The sequence below is a fragment of the Muscardinus avellanarius genome, assembly GCF_963383645.1.
Source record: "Muscardinus avellanarius genome assembly, chromosome: 4".
NCBI lineage: Eukaryota > Metazoa > Chordata > Mammalia > Rodentia > Gliridae > Muscardinus > Muscardinus avellanarius.
The window spans coordinates 52,865,725-52,885,764 of record NC_137789.1 but is presented as its reverse complement, the minus strand read 5'-3'; the positions used below and the strand labels follow the sequence as shown (position 1 = coordinate 52,885,764).

The following is a 20,040-nucleotide window of genomic DNA, read 5'->3' as shown; positions in this document are numbered from 1 at the left end:
TTGAATCCCAGTTTACTTACATGGTCTTGAGAAAGTTACTAACCTTTCTAAACTTCAGTGTTCTTATCTGTAAAAGGACCTAAACTTCATTCCTAACTCATAGGATTGCCACAAGTGTTAAAGGAGAGAATACAGGCCTTCAACACCTGGTATATAATTAACACTTACCACTGGTAATTATTATTTTAATATTATAATCAGACCTTGAAGAATACAGTACAATTAGCAAATCAGAAAGGATCTAGGAAGAGACATTCTGTACAGTGGAGTGGGCTCAACATTCAAAAGTGTGGGTGCTATAAAACATATGTTTTGACCTGGGGTGTGGCTTAGTAGAGCCACACAGAGCACTTGCCCAGTGTACCAAGGCCCTGTGTTCTAGCCCCAGCACTGCAAGAAAGAAAAAGAAAAAGAAAGGCTTTGTTCAGGAGGAAGTGACAACAAATGAAGCTGGAATTCAATTATCTCACAATCCAAGGCACTGACATTTAAAGGATGCCTGGCATGGTCTGATGGAAACGATGCTGAATTTTAACAGTAAGAAATCTCATCTGCTAGCCCAAGCTCAACCATTATAGAACTCCTCTGTTTAGCCCCACTGAGCTTCAGTGTCTTCATCTGTAATGAAAGGAATTGAATCTGAGCAGTAAAGGTTTGCCATTGCACCCTGGTACCCTTGGAAGCTATTACTAATAAATTCCTTTCTTTCCATTAAGTAGGGATGGAGCCCTAATATCCTTCTTAATGGTTTTACAAAGAGCTATTTCCAAATGACTAAAATTGGCTCAGGTAAAATCAATTCTGGACTAGGTGTTTTTAATTTTTTTGTCTGTGTAAAATAATACCAAATTTCTTAGATAACTGGGAATGTTTATGGTGTGCTAGGATACTCATATTTATGTTGATTTGCCATTGCTTTAGATATCAACACTCATGTTTAAATAGCATATAAATCTTATAGCTTAATAAGATAATAGGTATGTGTTTACCTTAAAGTCATCACAAATTCAATCAATGTGGAAAAAAAGCCATTCAGGCCTGCTCAAAATTTAACTTGGAGCTTCATTTAATTTCAGATCTGAAAATTCATCTCCAGACCACTGATTATGGCAACTTCCTGGCTAATCAAACAAATCCTCTCACTGTTTCCAAAATTGACACCGAGATGAGGAAGAAGCTATGCGGAGAGTTCAACTATTTCCGGAACCATTCCCTGGAGCCCCTCAGCACCTTCTTCACCTACATGACGTGAGTGATGGTGGGGTTCCACTGAGCCTGGAGGGTCTGTGTGGATCACCCCTGATCACAACAGCAGCTATCAAGCCTGAAGGATACTTGAGATTTTTTTCATTATTTTTTAAGTCTGAACACACTTGAATTCTAGCAACTGGTAAGCTCACAGTCACATTTTCACATTAGAAAAAAAAAGATATTATAAATTTATAAAGATTACATGGGTGATGGCATCCTCCACATAAAGTAATGTGTTCTTTAAAAAAATAGTAAGTGGTGCTGATACTTAAGGTGTTAGTACTGAAGGCAAATTTGATGTGACATTTTTGCATCATTTGTGTGGGTGAGGTTGGAAAGTCACAAATTGCTTTTAAGATCACTTCCATCTCTCCTGATTCCCCTTGGAACATTAAGTGCCCTTGTGCATGACAGGTGTGTTATTTTTATCCATCCCCAGTGATTCCCATCTTTCAGTATATGGTCCCCTAGTTCTAAAATATGTTTTAACTCAGCTGGGTAGGGTGGCATACACTTGTAATCCCAGTATTTGGGAGACTGAGACAGAAGGATCCCAGGGTCCAGGCCAGCTTCAGCAATTTAGTGAGACCCTAAGCAATTTAGTTAGACCCTGTTGCAAAATAAAAAATAAAATAGGGCTGGGAAGTAGAATGTCCCTGAGTCAATCCGTAGTAACACACACACAAACACACACACACACACACACACACACACACACACACACACACACTTGGATTCCAACATAATAGTAAATTGTACTTCTATGAATCCAGCTGATAAATTATATCCAGAGCCTAAGTGAGCCGTTTAATATACCTTTGTGCCTTGCTGGTTCAACTAGCTGACAATCCGGGAACAAAGGTCCATGGTAGATAAATCATAGACTATATAAATAAAATATAGCTGTAAGATACAAAGTTATGAATACTAGGCCCAAGCCAGACAGGGCACCTGACAGCCAGGCTCTTCATATATTTTTGGAAAGATGTTAACAATGAAGCAAGTACCGGGTTGCAATGGCCAAAAATTAGTCAAAAGGGAACAAAAGAACAGGACGTTGTGTCAAAGTCTGTGCTCAGCACTAGAGATAGGAAATTAGAGAAATGCATATGAATAAAAGAAACGGGGCACTGGAGAGCATGCACAGGGGCTGGGGATGTTGAGAGGCAGGTTCCAGGAGAACAAGAGAAGGCGGGGTGAGCAGGTGGCAGGGCGCCTTCTGAAAGGGAACTTCAGCCTCTGCCTGGGTGACTGCTGACATTTCAAATGATGGGGCGGGGCCGTCTCATGGACCAGGGAGGGGCCGCCTCGTGGACCAGGGAGAGGAAGAATTGGCTTATTTAATCAGGAAGACCCTCCTGTTCTTCTACCCCATCCATCCTTTCTTTTCTCCATCTTCTGCTCTTCTGGTTTACAAATATCAATGGCTCTGCCCATGAGTCCAGTGAACAAGAGACTATGGCTAAGAATGCCCAAGTGTGTCCACCCAGGTGAACAAAGCTACATGAACTCTAAGTCTTCAGGGTGAGGGGAAGTAATGTGCCAGTCAGCAAGACTTCTCACACTGTAACTCACACTTCTTGAAACATAAATATGACAACCAGAAATTACTCCATGGAACAGAATTGCATTCCCAGGGTTTTAACACAGACGAAAGTCAGTGGAAACTTTCTAGTGTTGATAGTGGGCAAGAACAGAAATAGAGAAAAGTCCTTCTGTTTGGTATCATGTTATTCATGGATCAAATTTATTTCATGAATAACATCTTTAAGAGAAAAGGGGCTGAGGTTGTGACTCATTAGTACAGCATTTGCCTAGTTTGACTGAAGCCAGCAAAGAAAACGAGGAAGAGAAACAAAAGGAGGAAAAGAATGAGGAGGAGGAGGAGGGGGAGGAGGAGGAGGAGGAGGAGGAGGAGGAGGAGGAGGAGGAGGAGAGATAATAATAATCAAGGGACATGATTATAACCTTCCAAGAATTCAGAAAAGCTTGAACATTTTTCCATTCCATCTGTCCCCTTTTTCATCTAGTTCCTTTCCCCAAAGTAACCACTTCTCCATTTCTTATGTATTTTTCCTGAATAATATTTATGATTATTTGCGTTTATTGACACTTTTTTTCTAAGTTCAATTTGTAGCACTGTAAAGTGATGAGTCAAAGGAATGTGCCTTTTTTTTTTTTCTGGTGGTATTGGAGTTCCTGGAAACCCTTCTACCTCCGGGCTACACTCCCAGACCTATTTTATATTTTTTATTTGGAAACAGGGTCTCTTAAGCCAGTGCAGCTGGCTTTGAACCTGAGCAATCCTCCTGTCTCCGCCTCCCAAGCGCGGGAATTACAAGTGTGCATCACCACACCCGGCTGGAATGTGCATTTTTTTTTTTTTGGTAAATATTGCTAAATTGAAGCCGGGCGTGGTGGCGCACGCTTGTAATCCCAGCATTCTGGAGGCTAAGACCGGAAGATCCTGGTTCACAGACAGCCTCAGCTACTTAGTGAGGCCCTCTGCAACTCAGTGAGACCCGATTTCAAAATAAAGAATAAAAAATAGGGCAGGGTGTGTAGCTTGGAGGTCGAATGCCCCTGAGTTCCATCCGAGACCCGAAAAAAAAAAATATATATATATATATATATATATATGTTGTTTTCGGCAAAACTAGCACCAATTTACAGCCCCAAAATAGGTGAGAAGGCCTGTGTCCTCCCACCATTATTGATATTGAAAATTATTTTTTATCCATCCAATAGGTTTAAAGTGATGATTTTGCTTCAATTTATGGTTCTTTGTGAGTAAAACTGATGATTTCATATTTATTATTTATATGTACTTGCTACCTGACCAAATACTTTACCTATCTTTATCAAAGTTTTTAGCACCTTGAAATTGATATGTAAGGATTTTTATAAGAAAATCAGCCATTCATAATATATGCTTCAAAATTATTTTATTCATATAATTTAATATTTATAGTATTTATTTTTATTATTATTATTTTGTTGTAGGCACACTGAACTTTTTGCTGGAGATCATACCCAGGGCTTTACACTTGCCCAGCAGGTGCTGTACCGTGGAGCTGCACCCCCAGTTCCAATGAACAATTTTAATTAGTTATAATCATGAGTATTATTAATCTGTTGGTTTCTGGTTCTCTTACAATCTCTACCTTAGAAAGGCCTCTACTATATTTCAGATTCAAAAGTAAATTCACTTTTCTTCCACTCATTTGTTTGTATTGATGTTTTACTTTTTACATTTAAACTTTGATTTATTTTAGAATTTATTTGGTGTAAAGAATAAGACTAGGGATCTAGCTCAAATTATTTTTCCCAATAGCTCTCCAGTTGTCCCTATGAATGAGCAAACAGAAAAAAGTAACTGATATACCTGGACATGTGGTTGGTGCCAGTGGTCCTGGTTTCCCATATCAGCCTTCCTATCAGCACCAGAGTTAGGATGATCCTATTTTATTTGTGGACAAGAAACAAATGCTGCCAGGCCTGGTGGCACACGCTTGTAATTCTAGTACTTGGGAGGCTGAGACAGGGGGATCCGGGTTCTTGGCCAGGCTCAGCTACTTAGTGAGGCCCTTTGCAGCTTGGTGAGACCCTGTTTCAAAATAAAGAATAAAATCAGGCTGGGGGTGTAGCTGAGAGGTAATATGCCCCTGGGTTCAATCTCCAGTACTGCAAAAAAAAAAAAAAAATGCTAACATTTTAAAAGAATCCACAAACATACAGCTAGTCAGAGAGGAAGATTAGATATGAATTTGGATCTAACTCAGTCCAAAGATTCTGGGAAGCCTTCCTATAAGAACTGACACTGGGGCTGAACTGGGCAAGAGGTAGTGTTTGTTGACTTGGGAGAAGGCTTGATGTCGGGGATGGAGCATGTAGATGAGAAGAGTGTCACATGTGTGAGTCACAGGTCAGAGTGGCTGGAGTGGGGAAAGCCAGGAAAGAAGGGGGAAGGGGGGGGGACCGAAAACACAAATGACTGGAGTTTAGAAAGTCTTCAATGCGTGCGTGTGTGCATTTGTGTGTGTGTGAGAGAGAGTGTGAATGTGTGTGTGTCCCTTTCTAAAATTTTAAAAGAGAAATGTAAAATATAAGAGGAGGAAGAAGAGGCTGGGTTTGCTCTCAGAACATTTTTCCTTTTCCCATTGTGGTCGGGATGACGCGGAAGGCACTTGACTTTGGATTGAGTCGGACGTTGATTCATATCCAAGTTTCAATCAATGGCTGCCCACGCAACACTTTGCAAGCAGAGACACCCTCCTGCAAAAATGCTTGGCATGAATGACTGTGGAGACATTGAAGATTCCCAAGCTGAAGCACAAAAGGGTCCCAGTTGTGTGGAAGTTGAATGATAATCAAAATTCTGGTCAACCTCTTGGACAAACATTGCCTCATTTAACCCTCCTGATAATCCTACACAACTGTTATCATCCCCATTCTAAGTACAACAAAGAAACTAAAACCTAAATTGCAGTGACTTCTAGATCTCACTTGGAAAGGAGTCATGCTTTTAAATAAATGTTAGCAGTAAGTTTTATAAAATTATTTTGCTCATATTTTAGTTGCATTCAGAAAATCTGACCATGACGGTGCAAGGACAGCTCCATCTAACTGGATCTGAAGCTGCCAGGTTTTGTACGTGGGAATGGAGAGGTAGATCTTGCATAGAAGAAATTTGCCCAAAATATACTGGGAAATCCTGTGGTTCTATTAATGACACTGAATCATTTGGCCAATGGTCCTCAGACATGGAGACCCCACTGGTTTAATGTTTCCCAATCAGAGAATCTTAGACTAGAAAAGAGTTTCAACATTAATTCAGCAAGCATCTTATTTTCCCAACAGACCACCATTTTGATTACTTCCCCACAAACTATGTTAAATATATTCTGCTTCATAGGAACAAATTATTTAAAATTCTAACTATAGTCATTAGCTACGTTTAAAAATTGTTTACAAAGATACACATAATCATAAAACTCTAGGTACAATGTTAACTGATGTAAAATTGATATTGGAGAGGTAGCTTTGGTAGTTATTAGTGTTGATACTAATGAACATATTTTAAGTTGCTCTTTCTATTGGCTGCACATTCTTTGAATTTGTTCTCTCATTGTCTGTCTGGACTCACTAGCACATAAGAGCATTGCATATTTTTAAATCTGTATATAATCCTGTATTCAGCAGCACCTTCAAAAATACTTAGCCAAATTTAGAATTTTCTATTTTATAGCACCGGAAAATTTATTATTAGCCAATATTTCAGGTAAAAACAACAACAACAACAAGATATTATGTTGGCAGATATGTTTGTGATGCTGACTCAGTGTTTAGAAAAATGTAATGCATTTAGTTAGGGCTTGCACTTTAGTTAGCTACTTTCTCAAACACTTCCTCTTGTCTTCTGAGCTTCAAATGCTTTAGGTTACTTATCAAATCTCTGAAGAAATTTACTGTGACCTAGATGTTTTACCTGTATGCCTAAACAAGAACTCTGAAAAAAAAATTGTTTCTAATCTCTATTCTTAAATTAGTTAAACTGAAAGTCAATGAATTGATGAATCTTCCAAAGTCACATAACTATATACTTGAAAAGGATTGATTCTATTACAAGTCCCTTAGGCTAGAAAGTTTATAATCTTGCCACTAAGTGAGTCACAGTTTTGTTTGGGTTTCCAAAAAAAATGTGCATATTCTCCTTCAAGAAATTCTAGTGTAATTGGCTTTGGAGTGAAGCCCTTCTGTATTTCAAAAGGCGCCCATGCTATTCTGATGTGCACCTCTGGTTGAAAATGTCTCACTGTGGTGCCTTGACTTTACCACTTCTAAGTCCCTTTCACAAGTTTCAGCAGTTATGTTCAAAGATAGAATTATCTTACTATCAAGGACCAGCTAGCTCAACCACAGCAAAGCCCTGCTCTTCTGACTTTCCGACCATGTTCATTGCACCACGTGGTAATGTCTTGTGACTTTCCAGCCCTGGCAACATCCAGCTGTTCTCTGTATACAAATGGGAGAAACATGTCTCACAGCACTGAAACCATTGTTCTTATTTCTTTTCCAAAATATTTTGGAGTCAGGTGTTTATCCAATACTCATTAAATTCCATCATATAGAATTATTTCCTGTTCTATTAGAAAATGCCCAGGGTAATGTTATTGAAATGACCAAGTCAACCCTAAGAGATGCAGCCTGAATTTAAGTTGGTATAATAAATACAGTCTTAAGCATTGCACACTTTGTGTGATATAATTACTGTACATGAGAAACTTATTTTGAAAATCTGGAACAGATATTTTTAAATATTTAATGGCAGGAAGATTTGGAGGTTTTTGTATACTATAATTAAACACAGTTGTATGAAACAAAGAAACAAATCCAATAGCGTTTTAATGAAGACTATTTAATGTAGGCCTGGAATTTATTTTTTCTTCCTTCCTACGCAACACTTTCCAGCAGAACTTCAACATCTCATCTCTTTAGAAGTTAGACATCTCTTAAAGATAATATCTTACGCATTCAGAGTATCCTTCCTCCAAGGCTAAGAAATTTTTCAATATAAAATGACCAAAGAAATAGTTTTACTTTTCAACATATACCTTTAAATTCTATATCTTCCAGTCAAACCAACTATGGATCAAAAATATTCAGCAAAAAAGTGTACTTGTAATTAATATGTACAGACATTTTTCTTTCTTAGGTATAATAGTATAAAAACTATTTTCATGCCATTTATATTTTACGGCCTGTTCTAAGTAATCAAAGATAATTTAAAGTATGGGGAAAGATGTGTGCATGCTCTATGCAAATACTATGTCATTTTACATTTTTTAAAAAAAGCTTGAGCATGCACAGATTTTGGTATTTTCGGGGGGTCCTGGAACCAATTCCCCCAGTAGATAATGAGGGATGACTATAAGGCATATTTTTAGGTAAAGGATTCTAGATTACTGAGAATCTAAGATGAAGGGCCACACACTGAAGAAATCATTATTCATTTGTAAAAGATAATCAAAATTCTTGACTATCTCAGTGACTCATTACAGCCCATCTACCGGCTTTGCTCTGCTGTACACTGCAGGATTCCTAGTATTCATACCAGGAAGACTTTGGCATTCCAGAGTTGGTCACCCTATCGCCTGGCACTCAAGAAATGAGTATTATCACTCTGGTTCACCAAGAGCATCCATTTGAATGAAGCAAGTAGAGGTGGTCACATATTGAGAAACAGACAGAGTGAGCAGCTGCTATCCTAGGGGCTTGAGTATTGCATCAGAGAAGCCCAGAGCACTGGGACAGTTGACTTTCTAAGCTTCTGCAAAGAAAGCAGGGGGTGAGCCAATATTTAAATTGTGCTTGGATTGAAGGGATCACTGGGGAGTGAAAGGATTTTTTGTCTGGAGCAAGAATGTGGGCTGGGATAGGAGAGCATAGCCTGGCCAGGTTCAGGGCCTGGACTGCAAGTCTCTAAGTCAAAGTCAAGAAAGGAGGAAGGCTTTAGAGGAACCACCATACTAATACCCCACACTAATGGTGACCACCCTGTAAGAAGAGGAGGATGTTCCCACTAGGGGGCTTAAGAGAGTGAATGACACTTCCACCACATCTGGCTGGGTGATCAGAAGCAGTTTAACCTCTAAGCACTAGTCATTTTCTCATCTAGCCAAAGGGAAGCTGCTCGTTCTTAGATTTTTGTACACTTAGTACCCATCCTATATTGGCAACACTATTCTTATGCTTACATCACGGGATGTACTTAAAAACAAAGTGCCCAAGTCCTCATAGCTAGGAAGTAGAGCACTTAGATGTGATATCAGGCCACGCCAAACACCATTCCAAAGGGTCTGTAACTTTTTCCTGTTTTGTTTATTTTTTGTTTTGTTGTTGTTGCTTTTTAATTCTTACTGCCTTGCAAGTAAGGGAATGATAGTATATTTTAGGAAGATTATTCTGTTGGTATTAAAAAAGACGTGGTGAGAGAATGAGACTTAAAGCAGAGAAGCCACAGAGGAAGCTATCTTAAAAGTTTCGACTGGAAATCTCAACAGTAGAGACAGGAGACAGTGGCTGGGTACATTTGGGAGGTAAACATAATGGAATTTTGTATATTGATTTATGATGAATGAAAGAGAGCAGACAATGATTCCTGGGACTGCTGAGCAAATGGAAGAGAGAATTCACAAATGACACATGGGATTCTATTTTTATTTCTTTTTTAATATGCTTTTATTGGTGCACTACAGTCTCACATCATTATGTAAATCATGTTGACAGTGACTTATTTTTATTTCTAATAAAAAATAGGAAACTCACTGTAAACTAGAGGAAATTACATAAACAAATGAATATCCCTTCATCTCACTGTCCTGTGTGTGTGTGTGTGTGTGTGTGTGTGTGTTTTACTGAGGAAGGAACCCAGGGGCATGCTACCTTAAAGCCAAATCCCTAGCCCTTTTTTTTTTTATTATTATTTTGAAACAGGATCTCACTAAGTTACTAACCTGTCCTTGAACTTATGATCTTCCAGTCTCAGCCGCCTACATGCTGGGATTACAGTCATGTGCCACCATGTCCAGCTCCATTAACATATTTAAATATTTATTTACTTATCTTTTATGCTACTGGGGATTGAACTCATGGGTGCTCCACCAATGAGCTAATTCTCAAGCCCCCCTCTTTTGAGATGGGGTCTCAGTTGCCCATTCTGGCTTTGAACTTGAAATCCTACTGCCTCAGCTTCCCCAGCAACACCCAGCGATACTAACATATTTTTAAAATACTATATAGCTTTTCACCAGGCATGGTGGCGCACGCTTGTAATCCCTGCGCTTGGGAGGCGGAGACAGGAGGATCGCGCAGGTTCAAAGCCAGCCGCGCATGCTGGTTTAGGAGACCCTGTTGCCAAATAAAAATATAAAATGGGTCTGGGAGTGTAGCCCAGAGGTAGAAGGGCTTCCAGGAACCCCAGTACCACCACCCCCCAAAAATACTATATAGCTTTTGCTCTCTTTATGAACATTAGAGGTGTGTGTGTTGAGTTTTGTGTCTTCTTTATCAGAAACTGCATAGTATCTAATTTGTTAAATTTTTATTTCAACACTCTAATTCCTAATAACATTATGGTATTGACTGTTTGAAATGAGTATGCACTTATGAACCTGAGTCTCTGGCTGGAAGAGTTTTTCTGAAGTCTTAGAGAATACATTGCTGAAAAGTTTATATCCAGAGATTTATTTGATTGGGAATGTTCCATGGGGAGCAAGTGTGGGGCAAAACTGTCTCAACCGCAGCTGCTGATAAGGCCTTCAGCCTTCAGCGTTTGGAACTTGCAAACACTTTGTAAATTGAAAAAGCACTGATGCTATTCTGCAGGAGCAAAACTTGGTCTACCTGTATCTGAATGATAATCATTTAATCAGCATAACATTTATTAAGTGACTGCTATGAATGAAGGTTTATGCTAGACATTCCAAGATTACAAATGCATTGAATCTAGACTTCGTTCTCTAACCAGTGAAAAAATTACTTACAGTGCAGATTCCAAGAATATGCTTCCAAAATTTATGATTTAGTAGGCCCTGGAATGTGGCCTGTGAATCTGCAGCGTTTTTGTTTTATTTGTTTGGTTTTTTTTGTTGTTGTTGTTTTTTTTGGTGGTACTGGGGTTCGTGGAAGCCCTTCTACCTCCGGGCTACACTCCCAGACCTATTTTATATCTTTTATTTGGAAACAGGGTCTCTTAAGCCAGCGCACGCGGCTGGCTTTGAACCTGCGCGATCCTCCTGTCTCCACCTCCCAAGCGCCGGGATTACAAGCGTGCGCCACCAAGCCCGGCTGAATCTGCAGTTTTAAAGGCCCTCCAGGGAAGCTGGGTGCGGTGGCACATGCCTATAATCCCAGTACTTGGAAGACCGAGACAGGAGGATCACATATTTGAGGCCAGCTTCTGCAACGTAGTGAGAACTTGTTTCAAAATAAAAAACAAAATAGGATTAGAAGTGTATCTCAGCATTAGAATGCTCCTGGGTTCAACCCCCAGTACTACAAAAATAATAGTAAATTTAAAAAAGGGCCCTTCAGGGGCCCCTGGTACAAGTGAGAAATTCTCAGTCACTACATGGACTCTAACTTGGATCTAACTTGCTAGCCATGGGACCTCAAGAATAGTCCTTTAGTCACACAAAACCTGGTTTCCTTGTCTCTAATGGAAAAATGTAATTACTTACAATATGGAATTTGAGATTAATTTAAAAATAAAGCCAGCTATGTATTTTGTGAGGCCAATGGCAAATGAAGATACAAGGCCCTTTTTTTTAATGTTTAATAATTTCAGGAGAACAGTAGCAAATAATGAAAACACACATGTGATTAACCTATGTGATTACATGGGTTACACGCTCAATGAAACAGACCAAGTGTGTGTGTGCCTGTGTGTATACTTCTATGATATATAAATATGTTCATATATGCATACACATGCTAAAAAATGTAGCTAATTTTGTTTGTGAATTTTAGTATAAAATTCACCTGTAAGAGTAAGAAAAATTGCATACAGGAGTGTTGCTGGAGCAGAGACTTGAAAAATGGTGCTGTGCTTACACAAAGATATGGCTGGGCCAGGGCAAATCTAGCAGAAAGAAAAAAAAAAAAAAAACAGGTTTAACTAGTACTGCTGTTGGATTGCTAATACCAACATCAGAAAAACTTGTGTCTGTGGGTTAAGGATTTAAGGTAATGAATGTGGAAAAACCTTAGGATGCCATAGCTACAACAGTTCTTTTAGTGGGATGCAAATGGGGACCAAGCTATACTTATTTTTCCCTCTAAGCTCCCTCAACTTTCTGTATAGATATCAATCCACCACTAGGGGTCGGGAGTGAGCCCAGTAACCCTCCCGGCAATTGTTTAGTTTAAAAGAGATTTGAGGCTGTCGTGCAACCTTCATTTTTAGGATGAAGACTGAAATCTACCCTGGTACGGATCCAGATAGCTATTGCCCTAGTTTTGCTTTAGCTGGATTTTTAATTGAAAAGGATCACAGTGTGCTTTTAAAATTTTTTAATTAAAATTTATTTAATGCTTAGTACATGCCAATAATAATATACTCACTTTACATCAGTGGATCCATTTATCTTTTACCACAATCGTACTGGGTGGCTCTTTTAGGAATAAGCAGATTAAGTCCACATGTCCCAAAGTCTAGTGGCAGCCACTCATAAATTTGATATGTATCATTGTAAATGTTTTCTGTATGATAGGGTTTTACATATATGTATATGTTTATATTTAAGCACAAAAATAAATTGACATGGTTGTTTTTGTTTTAGAGTAGTGGAGATCATACTATATGTATTGTCTACAATTTGTTTTTTAAATGTTAGGTATTACAAATTTTCCACATTAAGTGCATATAGATCTATCATATAATATAGAGTACTCATTCTGTGGAGTGCATCGTAATTTATTAATCTTTCTCCTTTTGTCTACTTAGATTGTTTCATTTCTTTGCTATGTCAATTAATATTACAACTGGCATCACTGTACATACACCTTTGTTTTCTTGTGCCAGAATTTCTTTAGGATGGATTCCCAAAGGTGAAATTGTTTTGCAAAAGATAAGCAGGTTTTACATTTTGATAAATACCAGCAGGCTGATCTCTAATATTCCAGCAATGTTTGAAAGTCTTGCAGAATCCTTTCAGCTGGAATGGTTATTTTTCCCCCATGTTAGAAAACATGAAATTCTCCAAAACATGTTATGACTGGTGTTTTAAATATAATACAGATGAGATCCACACACTACTGTTCTTGACCATGTGGTAAAAAGGTTATGATACACACTCGCTACATGTTTTACCAGTCTAACCAACAAGAATAATTATGGTATTCATTTTCTGAGTTACCAGAATATTCCCTTCATAGCTAGAAGAGGGGCAACATTAAAGCAACACCTTTAATATTATGATAATTATCCTGGATAGAAAAGCTATAGAAAATGTGAGAAATAAGTTCCTTCTAGAAAAAGGAACTCGGGATTAAGAGTTCAGACAGCCGGTTATTTCCTTTACTTCTATTTACCCAATGAATACTTGAGCGAACAGAGAGAAAAATGTATTCATCAACTGAAAAAGTTGATAGTTGTATTCCTGTTTTGTACAAGGAAGAAGTCAGGTCCTATGAGACCACAAGAAATGTATTACATAAAGTCCCCGTATTGACAGATATTTGCTAATAAAGATGGGTAAGAATTAACTACAAATATTAACTATACTTGAAATGAACATTAAAATGATTTAATTAAGAGCATACAGATGAATACTGAATAGCAGAATTACTACTGGAATCCAGGTCGCGTATCATATTGAATATGTAATAAATATTTGTGAATTAACGTGCTAACTATTCCTCATGTCCATCACTGCTGATGTATGTTGGATATTAATTTTACCCCAGAATAAATATAAATACAAAATTTGGAGAAGGAGAAACTAGATATTGGACCCAGGGGCATTCTACCTCCAAGCTACACTCCTAGCCCTTTTTATTTTTTGTTTGGAAACAGGGTCTCGCTAGGTTATTGAAAGTCTCTACCTTGCTGAGGCTGTCCTCAAACATGTGATCCTCGTGTTTCAGCCCCCTAAGTACTGAAATTAGAGGCTTGCATTGCTGCACCCAGCTAAACACAGAAATTTTGAGAAAGAAAAAGATAACCCTTCTCACTGAAGACATTTAAGAAAAAATCCGGTATTTTCATATGGCCTAAAGGGGGAGGGATTTCAACGTTCAGCAACTTTACACATCTAGAGAAGAGTAGGAAGAGACATCAATGTGAAAAGGACAAGTAAATTTGAAGAATTTTTAATCCAAACAGATTAGATCAAGACTGTAGAGAGTCCTAAATACTAAAGAGCTTTCAAATTCCAGAACTATGGAGGGTTTTGGAAATGCAAAGTGAGATCAGCATTCTCCTTCTGCAGTATGCTATCATAGGCATTGCTGACTTCTGAGGAATTTTTCAGCATTCTACTTGCTAGAAGGAGAATTGGATGTGACAGCAAAATTAATTGTTTTTAGAATTAGTATACGCTTCCTCTAAAAAAAGGGAGAGAGAAGTTTCAGAGAAATAAGAAATGTTACCAAAAATGCAAGCAAGAGCAGAATGTTTGGGGAATACTCTAAATCTCAGCAGACTATTTACCAACTCAGGCAAAATGACAGGGCTTCCCCGCGTGAGCGTACATATGCTATTAGCGCTGGATTGAGCACATTCACGTTATAACAAAATGTTACCAGTGTAATCAAGAAAAACGTTCATTAAAAAAATATCAGAACATAGGGGAATACTTCCAGCACGGCCACTGTTGTCCCTGTCACAACGAGGGGCCTATTGAGGGAGCAATGGCACCTTTCATTGAGGAGGTTAAATAACCTACAAAAGTGCACCAAAGTTACTTCACGTGCACCCGCTCCAGTTCTTTCCATGAGCAATTAACCCTGAAAATCGTTTTATATCCCTGTCTACATATTCTTCTCAGGTACAAATGTGACTACGTCACTAGCATATTGCATAGTTCTGGTCACCTAAAGTACAATTGCTGTCATGGAGAATACAATGTACTACACTTTGCCGATAAAAGAATGCTGACCAGGGCTGTTAAGTAGAAAAGAACCTTAAGCAAACGCAAAGCTCGATAGAAGAATGGGGCTCCCATATTTGAGCCAAATCTTAGTCACCAGGCTTTTAGAAAATGGCTCTGTCGTAATCGCCTGATTTACTATTCATTAGGGACCAAAGGAAGAAGTTCAGATTGAATTTTGAAGTGTTGACCATCTATCAAAGGCATCTGAGCCTTTTGTATATATAAAGGTGATTATCATCTATGACAACCAGCCAGCAAGCATTGTTTTGAGGTTAATGATTACATCCCCAAAGAGAATGAACCTTTTGAATTCAGGTATCTTAAAGGGTTTATATTTTCAAAATGGCCACGAAAAGACAACTCTGGGGTTATAAGATACGGAACAGAATAGTATCAGGTCCTTCAAAATAGGTATAAATCAGGCTTTGAGATTAACCTCCAAATAGATCACGCTTTATGGTACTGTGGCTGCTCCTCTTCCGTGTGACTGCACTACTCAGCTTTTTGTCACTACATCACACTGGCTCCATCACCTCCTATTATCAAAGAGAGCAACAGGCAAGTAGGCAATTTTAGAAGAAGATCACTTTTTTTTCATACTGAGGATTGAATCCAGGGTCTTGTGCATGTTAGGCAAGCACTTTACCGAGCTGCATCCTCAGCCCCCCCCCCTTTTTTTTTTGCGGTACTGGGGATGGAACCCAAGGGCATTGTACCTCCGAGCTATACCCACAGCCCTATTTTTCAGTCTTTTTATTTTAGTCTTTTTATTTTTTGAAACAGGGTCTCACTGAGTTGCAAATGGCCTCGCTAAGTAGCTGAGGCTGTCTGCAAACTGTGATTCTCTAGTCTCAGCCTCCCGAATGCTGGTATTACAAATGTGTGCACCACGCCTGGCTATCCCTTTTTTAAATTTGATTTTGAGACAAGGTCTCACTAAATTGCCCAAGCTAGCCTTAAACTATATTCTCAGGCCTTTTTAACTTATTTTGTCTTTTTTTTTTTGTCTTTTATTTTTGGAACCGGGGATTGAACCCAGAGTGTCACACCTGGTAAGCAAGCGCTTTGCCACTGAGCTACATCCCAGCCCCTTTCATTTTATTTTTGAGGCAACTCATTAAGTGGCCCAGGTTGGCCCTGAACTTGCGATCCTCCTGCTTCAGCCTCCTAAGTGTCTGGGCTTATAGATGTATTCTACCGTGCCCAGCTGAAAGGAATTCTTTTAGCTTGAACTAAATGTAAAACTACAAACATGCAGAAATCTCAGGCTTTATGATTTTCTGCTTCCATCCTACAAAGAGCAGTGTATGGAAAAATATCTTCCCCTAAAAGTACATGGTCCTCCTCCTTTATGCAAAAAAGCAACCTATTAGTGCTTTCATATGTATTACAAATCCTGATGCCAAGTATTCAGAATGACACAGATATTTCCATTTTTAAACTGAATAATAGAAGTGCTTGTTAAACTGTTTTCCAAGTGACAAAACTGGGCTTAGAATCAGGTTTATCTATTCAAAACCCCAAAGCCTTCTACTGTGACAGCCTCTTTGTGATTTATAAGTTGTTTTTTTCCCCCCTTGAGACAAGATCTTGATCAACTGCCTACACTGGCCTCAAACTTGTAATCCTCCGGCTTCAGGCTCCCCCCCCCCCAGTCCCTAAGATTACATGCATGTGCTGCCACGCACAATTTACAAACTGCTTTCACATGTATGATTTGGTTTCGTTTGCACAGTGACCCTGTGAAATCTGACCCGCTCATCTCATGACACCAAGTTTGCTGAGAAGAATTGTTTGATTCCTCGCTCGTTGTTCACCCGCCTCAGTTGTGTTTTCTACCCCATCACGCCCCTGAAACCTTGCTAGTTGCTAAGTCCCATAAGTCTTTCCCGGCCTCTTCCCAATTCATCATGGCATTGACAGTTGCTGACATCTTTGTCTCATCTTTTACCATTGTGACTCTTTATCTTGCAAAGTCTCCTTTCTGCCCCTAAAGAACTTTTCAGAGGTTGGCCCCGTTCTCCCCGGCACTGTTGCCGGGCGTGGTGGCGCACGCTTGTAATCCCCCGAGTTTGGGAGGCGGAGACAGGAGGATCGCTCAGGTTCGAAGCCAGCCGCGCTGGCTTAAGAGACCCTGTTTCCAAATAAGAAGTATAAAATAGGTCTGGGAGTGTAGCCTGGAGGTAGAAGGGTTTCCAGGAACCCCAGTACCACCAAAAAAAAAAAAAAAATGCACACTTTTTAAAATGCTTTTTATCTACATCATACCTGGAGCAATAATTACGGACCAATTAATAAAAGGGCCTGTATACAAGGATGAGAAACTTGTTTTATTCAAGGCAGAAGGGATGCCATTGCTAGATTTTTAGGGATGAAAGCAGTGATGCTGCAGATAAAAAATAAAGATTATAGAGAGAAGAGGAACAGAATAGGAACCTTGAAGTTCTGAAATCATGTGATTGAGGGGCATGTGGGGAGACCAGACAATCATAGTCACAGAAAGGAAATATGGGAATTTGGATTGAGGCAGGGGTAGGACTCAGTGGCAAAGCACTTGCAAGTTTAGTTTCTGGGTTCAATTGGGGGGGAGCAGGGAGGGTGGGAGAGAGGGGGGGGAGGGAGAGGGGGAGGGAGAGGGAGAGAAAAGAAGAGAGAGAGAAAGAAAAAAAGGGATATGGATATGAGGCTAGGGAGAAAGATTTTGACTAGAGCTAAAGTTTTGCAAGGAGTCCTCTGGGTTTGGGAATTCAGCTCAGAGTCAAGGCCCTTGCCTAGCACACACAAAGCCTTGGGCAACTCCTCCACCCCCCAGCAAAAAACTGAAGAAAAAGCCTGCTTCTCCATATTAGAAGAAAAAGTATGGCCATGGGTGAAATCTTTAAGTGAAATCTACTGAATGAGAATATTAGTGGAATCCTTGGTTCATATACACATATATTTATTTGCTCTGTCAACAGAGTTCTGGTTGGTTTTTAGTCTAAAAGAAATAACTCCTTAGTAACAAAACCAGCTAGCACCTAGATCATGATTTTGAATTTTGAATGCTTTTCTTCCTTATGAGGAACCAGGGCTCTTTTGGAGAAATAACAGATTCCTGAACTGGGGCAGGAAATAATCAAAGTGAGCCTGGACTTCCCCAGAGTGTTAGAAAATAAGGAAGTGCTAGGAACATAAACAAAAACTGTGAAGATGCACGTCTGTCGAAGGAATACAGAAGCCAACTATAAAAAGCTCCCAGTGGTCAAAGTATGAACCATTGGAGCAGTGAAATGCAGTAACATCAAATGATCACCTTAGGCGTAAAATAAACATCCATGACCCCATATTGTTATATATAAATGATCAAATAAATTAATAAATGAGAAAGGACAATCTCCCTTGCAGAAGAATTTCAAATAATTTATATAGATATTCTACCCTCAAGGAAGGGAACTATAAATCTCCACTTCTTTAATTACACCTGTAATCCCAGTACTTGAGAAGCTGAAACAGGAGGACAGCAGATTCAAGGCCAACCTCTATAACTTAGCAAGACTGTTTCAAAATAAAGAGCTTAGGGACATATCTTAATGGTAGAATTCCCCTAGGGGCAAACCCAACACAAAAATTATATTAAAAATGTTTAAATCTGGACATGGTGGCACATGCTTATAACTTGGGAGGCTGAGACAGGAGGATTGGAGGTTCCCAGACAGCCTGTGTTTGCAATAAGGCCCTGCTTCAAATATAAAAAATAAAATAGGGCTGGGGGTATAACTCAGAAATAGAATGCCCCTACATTCAATCCCCAGTACTACAAAATAAGAATAATTATCATTATGGTTGTTGATATTATTATTATTATTTTGGAAAGGCAGAACTCTTGTATTCTTGGAATTTATAATGTTTAAGGGACATTCTGATTCAGTGTTCAGTAGCACATCAGAAACCTCTCTCTCCCTTCCACTAACTCAGTGTCTTTTTTTGGTATGTATCTTAGGGACAAATGACTCTGTGGCCAGTAGCTCTTGATTGTGAAGTGGCCAATGTTTCTCTGTCCTCTTAGATCAGAGGCCGTCAATCATCCTTTAGATGTAATTAAGAAATGAGACCCCTCCAATATGTTAAGCATGTTTAACTATATGCACATCCTATTATTCTAATATATTATATACATTTTAAAAGAAATAACATTAAAAAAGAAATTAAGCCAGGCACAGTAATACACGCCTTTTTAATCCCAATTATTCAGGAGGCTGAAAAAGGAGGTTGGCAATTCAAGGCCAGCTTCAGCCACTTAGTGAGACTCAGTCCCAAAATAAAATTTAAAAAGAACTGGGGGTATAGCTCAATGATAGAGCACCCCGGGTTCAATCCTCAGTGCCAAAAAAGAAGGGAGGGAAAGATAGAAAAAGGATAGTTGTGGAAGATAAGAAAGTCAATGAATGATGTTGAATACCCTTTGAGATAAGACACATCCCCCTGGGTATTCAAAGTGGCTTTCCCAGGGCTATGGAGATAAGAATATTTGCAAAGTGACAACTTTCAGATCCTGAATGTTTGTATAAGTCTGTGTTAAAACTACCTTGGGGCCACGCTTGTAATCCCTGTACTTGGGAGGCAGAGACAGGAGGATCACTCAGGTTCGAGCCAGCTGCTCTGGCTTAAGAAACCCTGTTTCCAAATAAAAATGTATAAAAATAGGTCTGGGAGTGTAGTCTGGAGGTAAAAAGGCTTCCAGGATCCCCAGTACCACCAAAAAAAAAAAAAAAAAAAAAACTACCTTGGGAACGTTTGTGGAGTGGGGCATCAGCTGGCTCCCCTGCGTCATGTCCCCATTCACAACTGTCCTTTCCTGCCATTTCTCCCCACCCCCAGGCACCAAGAGCTTTAGGGCACTGAACAACCATGGCACCAGCCGTGGTGTGGCGGGGCACATTGGAGATACTTGCTGGACGGTTGTTCTCAGAAGGCCATGCCAGAAGGCTCAGCCAATGACGGTCACTTTCCAGCTCTTGCTAGTGATACTGAAGTACTAAACTTTTTATCTATGCAAGAAAGTTTCTCTGATTGAGCAAATTATGCCTCCCTATCATCTGACCACTCAGCAACGGTTAAATGAGCCCAGGGTGTGGTTGTTAATCATACAGAAAAT

At 39.3% G+C, this 20,040-nt stretch overlaps 1 protein-coding gene across 1 annotated transcript in view; it reads left to right on the top strand.

Annotated features, from left to right (window-relative positions):
- ATP6V0D2 (ATPase H+ transporting V0 subunit d2) overlaps positions 1-20,040 on the top strand; it is a gene marked incomplete at both ends in the record, with an annotated part of 50,000 nt that overhangs the window by 11,296 nt on the left and 18,664 nt on the right. Inside the window, one exon of the mRNA XM_080694916.1 lies at positions 1,077-1,248. Within this exon, the coding sequence (XP_080551042.1) occupies positions 1,077-1,248 (172 nt within the window). The remainder of the gene's footprint in view (positions 1-1,076; positions 1,249-20,040) is intronic.